This window comes from Aythya ferina (assembly GCF_964211825.1).
Source record: "Aythya ferina genome assembly, chromosome: 2".
NCBI classification, from domain to species: domain Eukaryota; kingdom Metazoa; phylum Chordata; class Aves; order Anseriformes; family Anatidae; genus Aythya; species Aythya ferina.
In genome coordinates, this window is record NC_140297.1 from 98,299,455 (window position 1) to 98,313,884 (window position 14,430).

The following is a 14,430-nucleotide window of genomic DNA, read 5'->3' on the forward strand; positions in this document are numbered from 1 at the left end:
AAAAAAAAAAAAAAGTAAAAAGTTTCAAAGGTTGTCAAAGAAAAAATTATACTAAGCTCAGTCACTCACTGCCACAGACTGCCTAAATATAATCCAAGTCCCGGGAGTCCCTGTAACTTGCAAATGAGTTAACAGCTAGACATGATATTGTAACTCAGTCCTCGAGGTTTCTAAGGAGGATGTTTATGAGGAGAACTGACAATGCAGCAATATCCAGAGCAAAATTTATACAGGTACTTTAAGCCCATGTGGGCAGTTCCTTTCCACAACTGACCAGTAAGTAGCCTCAAACACCTTTCCTATGGCCCTTTCATACTTGATCCACCTTGCTCCAACTTGCTTCACCAGGGTCACCTGCCATTCCTTTATCACCTGCCTTCCCCCCCTGATTTTTTCTCCTTGTTTGCTGTGTAGGTTCTCCCCCCAGGGCAATTTTCACTCTTCAATAGCCCCATAAAAACAAAACAAAACAAAACAAAAACAAAAACAAACAAACAAACAAACAAACAAAAACAACAACAACAACAAAAGAGCACTAACAAACACTTTGGGGCATGACCTTGCTGTGTCTTGGGCCTTCCCCTTGCAATGGAGCAGGAGGGGATGTGTATAAAGCAGATGCTGACCCCAGGTCCAAACCTTCTCTCCTGCTGCTTGTGGACATGTTGAATCTAACATAAGGATGAATTAAAACAACCCCATCTGACAGTGATAAATGGCATACTTTTTTAGACCTTTTTAAAGAAAAAACATCATGGCTTGTATTTGCAAATAAAATGCCAGAATAACAGATTTTTCTCCTGGGTCAGAAATCCTTATTCACTCAGCACTGCTGTCTGATACAGATTAGTTGGTGTAGTACTTCATACTTCTTGTAGAAAATACAAACAAGCAAACAAACCCCACAAATGCAAAATACTTTCTTTCCTCGGCGTGGCAAATATCTTCCTCGGGAAGGCCACCTACAAAGTGGTAGAAATGTCCAAGAACCCAGCCCTTCAACACTGAAGACAATTTTCCTGTCTACACTGTGGTACTGAACATAATTCCACTCTCTGGGGCTGCACGTTACCCACGATGCAACTTCTGCCCTCTTTGCAAGTGCTAAATGGCTATTTTTATCCCATATTTAGCACATGACTAATGCATCCCGCTCAGACCCTGTGTCCTTTCCTGAGGACACTAGTAAGACCCAGAAGTCTCCTCTGGAGAAGACGTGGCTCTCAGAACAGCACACACATGGAGGTTCAACTTACACACCACCCATCAGCTGGGGTGGCAGGACAGGTTGCTGAGCAGGGCATTGCTTAAATAAAGTTGCAGGGAAAGAGGAGTAGGTTTAGGGCAATTTAAAAAGAGCTTCTCTAAAGGCTGCTTGCTCGTGCTTGATCCACCCTTGTTTTTGACATTGCCCTTGTCGCCCCCGCTCTTTGTTGACAGGCTCTTAGAGGATGGGTGGTGGCTTTTTCTGATAGCAAGCATCAGATGTGGTTACATGAAAACCACATACATGAGGGCTTTACAGTGACTGCAGAGCTGATTAGGTTGTTTTTCTTTCTTTTTTTTTTTTTTTTTTTTTGGGTGTGGAGTAGGGCTTCATGAGCCAACAGGTGAAAAGAAAAGCTACTGGGATTTGAAAGATCTCAAAAGGTTTGAGACAGAAATACTTCTCGTGCATTCAGAGGGCAGAAGAAAAGCTGAGGTGTTACAAAATAAAGCTGGGAGGAAACCACTTTGTTAGTTTGGATGGCTGGGGTCAGTGAACATCAGAGACATGAGCACACAAACCCACAGGGCAAAACTACACCTCCCTAGATGCAAAGATGGGGCAGGGCAAAGGGGGCCAGGCACCATAGCAAGGTGGGCTTTCTGTACATGATGAATTATCCCACCTTGAGGGAAGGAGCACAGCGATCGCCTCGGGGATGGGAGGAACATCCAATGCTGCGGGCAATGTAGGTGAGGTTGCCATCAGGAACCGATGGGGCAAACGGGAACGAATCAAAGCGACTCGTCTTTGTGCATTAGCAATGGAGGCTGAGTCATTACCATTCATCACCAGCCCGGCTGGTGTGCTCATTCTGGTGACAGCTGTTTTCGGGAGAGAGGACAGCTTTTGATGTCTTTTAATTCCCAAAACTAAAAGAAAAAAGGGCTGTCAAGGTAACAGGCATCCGGAGAGGCTGAGGGAAAGCAGTGGGTAAGGAAATAACTTTAAGTCTCAGGGAAATGCAGCACAAAAGGGAACTGCCACAATCACCAGGATAGTGTGGCTCGCTCCTTCATCTTTCTGAAGGAAGCAGTAAATGGCTAAAACTTTCCATGCCCAATTTACAAATGAGTTCCCATTTCAGGGAAGCACAGAAAAGTTAGTGTTTTTATTTTAGTGAGCAGAGTATTTTCTCCAGGTTTCTTTCTGTAAAGTTGGCTGCGGGGTTTGAGTGCTTTGCACCTGTATGTGCAGCATTGCTCACCTTAAGACTTACTTGAATCGAGCCCACAAAAAAAAAAAGAAAAAAAAATCATTAAGATTAGCAAAGCCTTTTTTAGCCCTCCCTGGTCCTCAGAGGCTGATGGGCTCCATGGCACCCCATGTCCTTACAGGGCTGGAGGTTTCTCTCACCCACCTCCTGCTGTTTCAAGGAAATGATAGGGCAGTGGCCGCCCATTGCCAGGAGCAGCTCTTGCCAGGAAGCGCTTTAATGCAAGGTACATCCTGTGGCTGCCCTTCCTTCTGCACTTCTCCTTTCCCTTACCCCCAGCAGCCTTCTCACGGCCGGCTCCCACCACCCCAGTGAGCTCAGCACTTCCACCTCTGTCCCCACGTGTGCTTTGGTGACAGCCACGGTGGTGCCGTTCCCTCCCTCCAGGTCAGTGCTTTTTCTCCCCAGCTCTCATTTCTCCATCACTTTACTCCTGTTGTGACATTTCTCGCCTCTCTCTTACTGATCCCTTCTCCTGTTTTGTTTCCTCTCAGCATCCCATAGTGGTGCTTCTCTCTTTTTACCCCTTTCTTCATTTACTTCCCACTGCTCAAGAGGCCAGAGAGCCTCACTGAGGCAGAGGGATGCTCCCCTGGAGCGTTATAGGCTGCAGCCACCAGACCTCATCAGAGATGGTCCCCACCTGAAGAAATTGCTGTGTACAGACTGGACGGGAAAGAGGGTGAGGGAGGAAGTTTAGTGAGAAGTGTTTTCCCCAAGCCTGTCCAGCGGGGCCAGAGCCAAGTCTTCTCTCCCACTCACTGGCCAGCTGTCTCCGTTTTCAGCCCTGCAGAAACCCAGCGGTAGAGCTTTCAATAAATAAATAAATAATGAAAAACCTAGATTAATTAGGGATGAGCTCATATCTGGTTGTGACTCATCTACTGGAAGCTGCAGCGACCACCATCGCTGTGCTGGGAATCTCACTTTCAAGGGTGTGGTGACACATGCAATTACAAGACAGGGTAATCAAAGCTCAGTCCACTGAGTTATGCTGACAGCAGAGATGTTACAGGCTACCAGTTTCAGGCCCCACACCTGTATGTGCATTCACATGCACATGAACAACAAGTGAGCAGCCCCATGGAGCCAGCAGGACTATCCAAGGCTCAGGCATTACCTGAAGCCCAGATGTATGTTTGTGCCAGTCCAGAGTAAGTCAGTTTGTGGGCATGGTCCTCTCATAAACTGAGACCTGGTGGGAGAGAGTCAACTTGCTTCATAAAATTCAGAAAAGGATGATGGTGTGTTGCAGAATCAGCAATGACAGCGATGTCCAAATAATGTGCCTATCACTGGTTTTGCTCCAGATGTTTTTATATCATTCACCTGATCATCAGAAAGGTCTTTAGGCTTGGTAAAGCTCCAAAGAAAGTGACTTGGGAAAATCTCTCTCCCGTCCCGTCCCGTCCCGTCCCGTCCCGTCCCGTCCCGTCCGTCTCCTCTCCTCTCCTCTCCTCTCCTCTCCTCTCCTCTCCTCTCCTCTCCTCTCCTCTCCTCTCCTCTCCTCTCCTCTCCTCTCCTCTCCTCTCCTCTCCTCTCCTCTCCTCTCCTCTCCTCTCCTCTCCTCTCCTCTCCTCTCCTCTCCTCTCCTCTCCTCTCCTCTCCTCTCCTCTCCTCTCCTCTCCTCTCCTCTCCTCTCCCCTCCCCTCCTCTCCCCTCCTCTCCCTCACAGCAGTAGGGAGGATGCCCCACCTCAGGGGCTGTGGGTTGCGACGAGGAGCGTTACTTGTATGAATGAGCCTGTTTTCATTGGGGCAGATGCGGAAGCTGTTACAACCACGATGTTTAGGAAACTGGTGAAAGGAAGCAGTCTCTCAGTAGCGTAGGGGCCGGTTCAGGCACTCAGCTCTGGCTGCTGCCCCAAGCTGCGTCCTCGCCGTGATGCAGCACGCCCAAGAAGACCCGACTGCACCCGGAGAAGAAGATGATACCTTTGGGGAAGGTAAAAATCATCTTTTATTCAACTAATCCTTCTCCTGTGCAGGCTAGGGGCAGTTTTCTAGTATGGGTTGTATTTCTTGGCAAATCTGAAGTTCTCTGTGGGCTCCAGAGAGGCAGGTTGACCAGGCTTTCTTTTTTCCCCCTGAGAGAATGGAGAACAAAGGCACACCAGATACAAAAAAACCAACTTCCACATTGTTCAGCAGCTTGCTTCCTCAGTGAGGAGCTGACTGCAGGAGAAGAAAGCTGGGGGGCCACCAAGTATGTTTGCTATGGCAGCTGCAAAGCAGCACGCTAGGCACTCAGCGCCGCAGGTGCAGCTGCCCTTAAAGCAGTCGGGGCTAAAGGCGCCTGCCTACCTAAATCCTCTGAGCAAAATTAGCCTCCTCCTCTCTGACTGCCACAACACGGGGCAGGGTTTCTCATCCCCACAACTGCTTGATTGCTCGCTGCTTGCAGCCTGTGCTGCCGTGTACACGTGTTTCGAGCACTGCTAGACCACAGTAGTAAAGACAGTGAGATAAGGCAGTCTGGAGGAGAAGGATCTGGCCAACGATGTGTAATTTCTGCTGTTGCTCTCTGCTCCCCTCTGCACTTGAGCAGAGGCTGGGGGACAGCCCGCTCATGCAAATCTTCCCCCGGCCCCTGGCAGTTTCCAAGGTAGCTGAAGGCACAAAGAGCCTCCTGGATCGGCTCCAGAGACTGTGAACCTTTAAACTCGCTCGCAGCACAGCTTCAGCAAACCTCATTTAAACAAAGCTCAGCTGCAGTTGGTATGGAAAACTTAGCCGTGAATGGTGCCAAATCGAGTTATCTGAGCCTCAGTGAAAGACATCAGTGCAGAAAAGAAAGCAGCCTTAGTGATGTACTGTCTGCGTTCAAATACATTTCTCACGTATATATGACCCTGCTCCTCGCCCTGTGACACAGTCCTGGCTCAGAAGGGCAACGGATTTGCAGAAAGGAGAGGTCAGAGCATTTGCATTCAGGCAAAAATCCCAACAGGCCAGGGAGGAGCTGACACCACCGGGCAAACCAACTTGCACTGAATTCCCTGTGGCTCGCCCCCACGCAGGTGGAAGCTGCCTCTCATGATAGCCCACCGCCTGCTCCCATTCAATATGGGTATTTCCACATGGGATTTGGGCTTCACTGCTGTTTCTGCAACAGTCTATGCTCTTCATCAGAAATGTAGGAGGGAAGGACAGAGATGTGTGCAGGTCATTTGGCATATATGTTGTTTAATTTAAAGGGAAAGATACAGCGCCCAAGAAATCTGTTCCAGCCTCTCGGCTAGGTTGTTTCTGGCAGGGCTGACCCAGTAATAGAGCAGTCTGTTTTTTTGAAGGCAGGGATGTTTTTTGAAACCTCTCCACGATCATTCTTGGAGCAGGAGGTTGGACCCGATGACCTCTGAGGTCCCTTCCAACCTGACTCACCCTGTGAGCCTACGAGCTGGTGCCTGCCTCTTCCACCCACCTGCGTGCAGCTGAGGAAAAATTCACCCCAGCTGCTCCCCTGGCCAGAGTGCTGGCTCCCAAGCCTGCCAGCTGGAAGCCCCAGATTAACAAGGCACAGTGCTCACCTTCCCTTCAGCCCTCCTTCCATTCTCCTGAACAGCTCAGCACGCCAACGTTACATTTTTGGCTGTTATTTCTGTAGTGTTGCTGACCCTGGACAGCACAGCTCGCTCTCCTGGGCTGGGTGGGATTGGCGCGAGGAGGAGCGATGCCTGCTTTGGTTACAGGGCAGTGTGGGGAGAAATATGTAGTAGCAGACACAGGAACCTCTTCCAGCCTGCCTTTCTTGTGTGGGTCTGTTGCTGGCCCCTGTAGTGCTTCAGCTGAGCTCCTGAGACCAGGCAGATGCACCAGTGCTAGGGGTGAACCTACTCTTCTCACCCAGGCTAAAATGTTCATCCCCCCAGCTAGGGGGAGGAGAAGCACTGCTCAGCATCCACCCTCCCCTCAGTACATTAATCCTGCAGGGGGCTGTGCCAGCGCCACTGCTCTTAAGCGTGCTTAGGTTGAGACGGGAAATTAAACCCATGTCATTGTGTAACTATACAAGAAATCTATTTCTGTCAGAACCTTGCTAAATCTGGTAGCACTGATCTGGGGGCTGGGTGTGCCTTCCCTGGTGCCTCAGAGGGAATGCGAAGCTGTGACACCTGAAACTTCAAGCTGCAGAGACGTATGCACCCGGCAAGACCTGGCTGTGGGTTTTCAGGCCAGATGGAGCCATTTCTCAGGTGCCCAGCTTGGACTTTCAGGGTGTGGGCTTTCTTGTATTTTTTTTTCACATCTGGCATGATTTGGAAATGAGTAGTGGCACCCATGTGCCTTTTTAAGTTGTCCCAGTGGTTAGCTGCTGTCATGGTAAAAAACTGCTACATCTTACTTTTGGCATTGGTTTGGTTTTAGAGTTTGTTGCCCTTTTGTCTAGGAGAGCAAAGAACTTGCTCTTGCTGTAGGTGTGTGCCCCATAACTACCCACAGGCTGTGACCACACCATTTTTGCCCTTTGTCAAACAGACTGCTGTCAATGAGTGTTTCTTCATAAAGTGTGAGATTTAATCTTTTAAGCATTTTCATGGATCTGCTTGGAACCAGCCCCTTGGGGATGTGGACACCAGCATGGAGCAAACTGCTCCAAGACTGCTACACCAGGGACAAATCCAGAAGTCACCTGATCTGTTCTTAATATATATATACCTATCATCAGGATCACTTCAAGGATCTGTTAATAGGTACAAGGACTTCTTGAGTCCTTTTGGGGCATCACATGAGGGGACCTTCTTCATCAGATTTTCCTCTATAATCCTCATGTCTTTCAGCATCAAACTTTCTCAGAACATGGTTAATGTTATCCCATAGTTTTTGCCTACATCCTTCTCTCCCAGATAGGCCCATACTAAGACCAGATGAATCAGCTCACTCTCTCAGTAGTCTTTTCTCCCAACCCAGACACTGGGCAATCTACATATTCAGTCAGTCACAACATAAAGTTCCCTTTCAGGTCATGGGCATAGAGTTAAACCCCATTGGGACAGAACCAATCTGTGCAGGGCCTCACTAGATGCAGACATCCTTGATGACTCCTCAGCTGGGTTACTTCTGTCACTCATGCTTGTTTTGAACCCATTCAGCATGCCCCAAATTGATCTACCCCACTTCAAGTTTCTTAGTCAAGCTTTCATGCAGTACCAAGTCTTATTTCTCACAGAAGTCCAAGTTTAGTATCAACACAATTATTTTCTATAAAACCCTAATGAGTGCTGCGGGTTGTATTCCATCTCCTTTAATTTTATGGTTTATATGGCTCCTACATCAGCTGTTCTGTGAGGAGGCCAGGGCCACTGCCAGGCTGTCACACCATTTGTGACAGAGCATTAACTCACAGTTCTCTGGAAATCCTGTGGTACTTCAAGTGTTTTTTTGAAATCAACAGAAAGCTCCTCTTCAAAGCTATCATTTAAAATCCTTCTTTGGGAAAGGTAAGGGGAAAAAACTTTTCACATTGATATGGAGCTGGCAGTGATATTTTCTCACATGCATGCCAAAACATTTGTAGGAAATGTCTGCATTTTCTGCATGCTCTTCTGCCAAGGCAGGGGTCTTGGCACAGCCAGAGCTTATGGATCAATACAGAGACATCCATGCACAGAGTTTGCAAGTTTTCAGCTCAGCACTGCAAGCATATGGGTCCAGGCATTTTGTTAGCAATGATCAACATATTTAACCTGGGAATGCGCAGGACAAATAGAAATTAGGCTGTCATATCTTACAGATCTTTTTATACAGCTACTTCACCCTTACCTTTCCTCACATTTCCTCATCGCACTAAAGCCTGCCCGCCCTTTTCAGGAGAGAGTAGAGTTTTAGGCCAGGGTTTGGGATCAGCTTTGAGGCTTAGCTGAAATGAAATGTAGCTACCATTCACAGCTACATGCACCACCTGGTGTACTGTAATGTAGCTGCTGGTGTTAGGGAAAAATGAGGATGAAATCTTGGGTGTTCTCCTGACCACTGTGAGAGCAGGGATCCTTGTCCTGCTGCCCACCTCCATCCCTACCTGTCCTTTCAGCTCGTCTCACGTGCCGGGTGATGGAAAAGGCATGCGGCATGCTCACTGCAGCACAGGGGAAGGAAAACTTCCCACTCTTCATCACCAAGGTAACAGTGTAGACTTGAACTAGATAGATTTTAATACGAGATGTTTGGCCTATAAACTCAGGTTTGAACACGTTTCTCTGGGAACATGGACAGACCCATGTAGAGGGTAGCGCCAAAAGGAGGCCACGCGCCATGGCACAGCTCCGCCTGTTCCTGTTTATACTCACCTGCTTCACACAGCTGCTGCTCGGGGCTTTGCTCCGTGGGCAGGCAGAGAGCTGTGCAGGCGGGTTTGAGCTTTTCTGGTGTGAGGAGGTGGTGTGGGATGCCCGTCCCCACCCCGGACATCCCCACACCCGCCCGCCCTGCTTCCAGCTGTCCCAGGGCAGCTGGAGTCCTATTTTTAATGGGGTGTCACAGCAGGGATGATTGAGTCCTTCAGGCCTGAAATTAAAAAATAATTGAAATCAGAGGCACTTTCTGCTTTGTTGTCTCCCTATTTTTTAATTAAAGGTCTTTGATCTTTTCTTTTTTTCTTTTTTTTTTTTTTTTTCCCTTTCTCTGTCTGATGGCAACTTGTTTGGTTTGCATTTGTTGGCAATATTTCCGGATCACTATTAATAACAACAGCAAGGGGGAAAAAAAAAAAAAAAAAAAAAAAAAAACAGGTCAAATAATAAACAAGTGGCATTTAACCAGTCCTCAGAAAAAAAGGAAGGTACTTACAAGCCAGAGAGAAGTCACAGACAGTGGTGCTCAGGCGACCTTCTAGGCTTTCCAAACCAGCATCTCACCAAAGTTTGAAGCAAAACTGCCTTCCTTTCCATAATTTTATTCACATTTTTTAGATAGCCTCCTTACAAAGCTCCATGAAACACATGGTTTTTTTGTGTGTGTGTGTTTTGTTGTTGTTGGTTTGGATTGGATTGGATTGGATTGGATTGGATTGGATTGGATTGGATTGGATTGGATTGGATTGGATTGGATTGGATTGGTCGTCTGGTCCCTCTATTAAAGTCACAAAAACAGCATGTGCCCGGAGCAAGCTGATGGCACAAACAACACCACCCCTTTAGCGATGCAGGGCACAGCTTGCTGCCTGCGAAGCAGCCTTCCGCCTGTGTGTGTGCTGAAAACAAAGGTTTGTGGCGGCTGCACCAGGGGCGCGACACACAGAGCAACCCGCTCAGGAAGTGCAGGGTTGAAGGCTGTGAGTAAAAATGAGAGAAAACAGCACCAGGACGTGAATTAAAGGGACCGGACAGAGCAGCCAGGCGCTTGGCAAGGTCGGTGAGGCACCACAAGGCCGACAGTGGGCTAGTCTCCTGATGGTAGGGTTGTTGTCAGGCCCTGCAGAATTTCAAGCTACATTTCCAAAGCTAGGACCTGCCGTCTAAGAGCAGGAAAATGATAGTAGGGTAACAGGTGAGGCAAACCCACTATGAAATCCTCAGCACAACAGGTTTAATGCTGCATGACTTACAGATAGGAAAGGGGGATAGCGTTGGCTCACTCTGGTTTAAATGCAAGGAGCCTGGAAATTGGAAAGTTCGGGGACCTGGAACTTGGAAATGATGGTAAAAAGACGGAAAGACAAAATATTAGGAGGAGTCTGCCTATAATTAATAACGATCCACCCCACAGAGAAGAAAAAACACTGAAAATGCTCAAGCCCCCTCCTTGACCCAGGACCCTCAGTGAAATGACCACCGTGGGAAGCCAAACCCCAAACTTCCCCAAAAGCCTGAGGTGTGTACAGTGTTGCACACGAGCTCTTGCAACACCTCCCATTTCATCATGTCAGCATCGCTTGGCACACAAACTCCATGGAGCAAAAGGAGTTTTATTCGTATCCTTCTCAACCCGTGCTAGCTCGGGGTGGTGGAATAGCTCCACTGGGAGTGCGAATTTGACCAACAAGGCACTGCGGTTATTTTAGCATGCTTGCTGTGACTTTGTAGAATGAGATTGAGAGCTCCCTGTGAGTTTCATATCCCCACTTACTAGATTTCCTCACTTGAGAAAAAATAAAAAAACGTGAGAGGATGCAGCTAATGTTACGGAGCTAACAGAGGTAGCACAGAGCAAATGAGATTGTTTTTCTGCCTCAAACATCACAGCTTCTTAGCGGTGACGATGTACAGAGTAGAGAGAGCGCAGCCCGCCTCCTCTAGGGAATCATTGACTTCTGTGGTGGCATCTGGAGAAGCTGCCTTGTTTACAAATTGGATGGTTTGGGGAGTTTTGGTTACGTCAGGACTGGTGGATCGGGCCATAACACACACTGCTCACACTGAGCTGGCACATTTCCTTCCCATCAGCATCTCGCAGGAAGATTTTAGAGATGTAGATAGATTTGAAGCTAGATAGCATCTCTGAGATCCCACAGCAAACATATGTGAGGAGTGCCACACTGGCAATGCGATCACACATTTAATGAGTGAGGCTCTTTTTTATTAACAGAGGGGTGGAAACATTGAAAAGAATCCATATAAAAATATTGCCAAAGAGAAATGAAGCCACAGGAGAAGCAGAGCCCTTCAGCACTGTTGAACACAGCTCTGGAGCTGGATGGCTATAGTGTTTTTTTTAATTATTATTATTTATTTTCCCACGGCGGGGGGGGAGGGGGGAGGGACAAAACAAAACAAAACAAAAAAACAGGCAAGGCAGTATAGAAGGTCCTGAGCTGCTCTGCCTCTCCCGCCACTCTGGGGAGTTTCCTGCCCTTTCTATTCCTGATGCCGGCCACGAGCCAAGGAAGAGTTAGCTTAATCAGCAACACCAGCCGTTGATTAGTGCCAAGCTGCTGTCGTTAATCGCTTCCAAAAATCACTGCGCTGAAAATAGTACCAGGGTCAGATGCTCAAAAACTGGCCTCGTTTCGCTGGTATCACGTAACCTCTGCTGCAGCACCAGGCCATGCCCCCAAGGCAGCACTATTTCTCTGCTTTACAGCTCATTTCATTTGTGATTGTTTTTTTAAATTCATTTCCCCTCGCAGCCCCAGTGGCACGAGAAGCTGCCCTTCACCTTCCCTGGAGGAAACATGTCTTGCACGTGGTTAAACACTCTCATGTAAAGGGCAGGCTGGACCAGCAGGCAACCTGCATCCCCCAAAAAAAGACTCACACCGTGCTGTCCCAAGGGCTCAGTCAGCACTGAGGACCCCCCTCTGCTCTGGAATCCCAGCCCAAATATTTGGCAGATGCTCTTCGGGCTCCTTGCATGACACAGGCAGCGTGTTCAGCGCGCTCCCCCGAATGGCATTTCACATGCTCTGCACTTGTTTTGTATCTGCTATATTTATGCCGCAGAAATATGTGCTGATGAGGAAAAGGGGGCCATGGGGGTGTCTCGGAGGCAGTCATGTTATGGAGATTTGCGCTGCAGTCACCATACTGCCGTCGGTCTGGAAGAGATTTCAGGGCAGCCGTGGTTTTACAGAGGATAGAAATTGCTCGGAGCCTTATCCCAGAGGACTCTTCTTGGGTTTCTGCTACAAAAACTGTCATGTGAGGAGCTGGCAGGAATCCAGATGGCCACCAATGCAGCCTTCCCACAGGGCGCTTGATTCTGTAATTGTCTGGCTCCTTCTCCTCCACCCCAGCCTTTGCATCTTTCTCCTACCTGACCATCCAGGGTGGCTGCCCCATCCCTGGAGGTGTTCAAGGCCAGGCTGAATGGGGCCTTGGGCAACTTGGTGTGGTGGGAGGTGTCCCTGCACATGACTTCAAACCAGCTCAATGCCAGAAGCACAGCTGGCAGCTACACTCCCCAAAAGCCCCACGTAGTACCATACCTGCCACTTTAGGTCTCTGATCACCACCACAGCTTTGATCATGGCATCGTGTTGCTGACTTCCAGCTGTCCAGGAAAGCCAAACAATGTCCCGACAGTTCCTCTCACACCTTAGTTAGGAAACAAGGGACGTGTTTCGAACCCAAGGAGGGGACAGACAGGAGGGTAGGGCTGCAGTAACAGAGGTGCCACGTGCACACAGGGAGAGCGGCTCCACCAGGCCTGGTCACCGAGCAGGCTGAGAAGCAGGAATGTGCTGATACCTCCAGCTTGTCCACGAGATCCTCACCACCAAAACTTGCCCTGAAGAGGGGCTGGAGCCCACCGGGGTTGGTTTTGAAGGGGGAGAGTTCTGGGGGAAAAATGGTGTGATTGGTGGCACCTGGTCCCCTAAGTTACGTATGTGAGGGCAGGTAGGCTGTGTGCTTGTGAAGGTGCCTCCTGAAGGGAACTTGCTGTCTTCAGGTGCAGGGACCTCAGACCACCACAGATGCAGCAGGGTGTGATGAAGGCTCCCCTTTCTGTCCCTAACCCTCTCCCTCTGCTCCCATATCTTGCTTTTCCTTGGTATGCCACATGTGCCCTGACCACCCTGTGGTAATACACCCTGTGTAATATCCCCACTGCGTTACACATGCTGCAGTCATTCCCAAAGACCCAGCAGTGCCAACTACCTGGCCAGAGGCCCCCGGAGGTTGAATCTGTCCCAGAGCCACCCCAGAACATCAGCTCGAGTGACCTGACTTTCCCATAAATCGCCCTGAGACCTGCAGGTGGAAAGTTTTGCAAAAGCGACACAAAGAAGAAAGCAAAATGAGGAACTTGAGGGTGGAGCAGCAACACAGTGATGGGAAGTAGAAGGGGGGAAATGGTTGCACAGTGGTTACAGGGTGCAAGTGGTGAAAAACAAGTGGGTATCAAAAGCTTCTAGAAGGAGAGCAAGGAGAGTTAGCTACAGGGTGACTGATGGTGAGCTCAAGTCAGATGCACTGAGCAGGCTCATCTGGCAGAGAAGGTAGAAATACAGGCACGGAGCCAACCCAAGGAGCAGGACGGGCAGGGTGAGGTGCAGAGAGCAGGAGAGCTGAGGCAACACAGGATATTGAGCTGGGTTAAGTGATTGTGGGTTGGTGTGGGGTCAGCCTTGCCTAGGTTGCTTATGACAGATTGCCCAGTTTTTTGCTCGTGAAAAAAAATGTACACAAATAATCTGCCTTAAGGGCTAGGGGGGCCTAATCTGCCTCAGAAAACCAAAGCTCCAAGCCACTGTCTGGTGGCTGCTTCCTCCAACACATTGGCTGATCCGAAGACACTTATGAGAGGCGCCCATGCAAATTGCCCCTGCATGGTCTGCTGCCACCAGCCCCCGCTTTCAGGTGTCTGAAATCAGACAGGACTGGGCTGAGCCTTTGTATCTGCACAACAGGCATATGTCCCTGTGGCACTCCAGGGAATGAGAAGCCCCCACACTTGCCAAAGTCCTCGAAAGGTCTTCTCTCTGAGTGTTTTAGGGGGGTAAGGGTCTGTAGGAGGTCTGTACCCCCCAGACCTCCTTCTTTCCAGGTTTCTCTAGAGGGCAGCTGCATTAGTCCTGAAGGCCATTGCTTTGGTCTTCCTGTTCTGTTGAATTGGGATGATGGCAAAACTGAAGTATTTGTCATTACATTCCCCACCCAGAGAGATGTGTAACATAATGGGGACAGTACCTAAAGGAGCCTACAGGACAGCTGGGGAGGGACTTTGTGTCAGGGGGTGTAGGGATAGGACAAGGGGTAAGGGCTTTAAACTGAAAGAGGGTAGGTTTAGGTTTGCTATAGGGAAGAAATTCTTCACTCAGAGGGTGGTTAGGCACTGGCACAGGCTGTCCAGAGGAGCAGTGGATGCCCCATCCCTGGAGGTGCTCACGGCCAGCCTGGATGGGGCTTTGGGCAGCCTGGTCTGGTGGAAGGTGTCCCTGCCCATGGCAGAGGGTTGGAACTGGGTGGGCTTTAAGGTTCCTGCTAACCAAAACCATTCTGTGATTCAGTGATGTGTATCAGCCAGAAAATCCTGCTCAGATCTTGCAAGAAGCCTTCCAGGTGTCTGGG

The 14,430-nt window shown here is 49.0% G+C and overlaps 1 protein-coding gene and 1 long non-coding RNA gene across 3 annotated transcripts in view; one reads left to right on the plus strand and one right to left on the minus strand.

Annotated features, from left to right (window-relative positions):
- Window positions 1-4,250: 4,250 nt before the first annotated feature.
- Window positions 4,251-14,430, plus strand: part of RIPOR2 (RHO family interacting cell polarization regulator 2) — a 60,870-nt gene continuing 50,690 nt past the window's right edge. Inside the window, exon 1 of one of the 2 annotated variants that reach the window (XM_084507758.1) lies at window positions 4,251-4,428. In XM_084507758.1, coding sequence (XP_084363884.1) covers window positions 4,368-4,428 — 61 coding nt within the window. In that variant the 5' untranslated portion in view covers window positions 4,251-4,367. The remainder of the gene's footprint in view (window positions 4,429-14,430) is intronic. The other variant, XM_084507756.1, reaches the window with a different exon arrangement.
- On the minus strand, window positions 10,975-12,691 carry LOC311432910. Its single transcript, XR_014690419.1, has 2 exons — window positions 12,607-12,691; window positions 10,975-12,453 (listed from the first exon to the last, which is right to left on the minus strand). It is a non-coding gene; the product is annotated as an uncharacterized lncRNA (long non-coding RNA).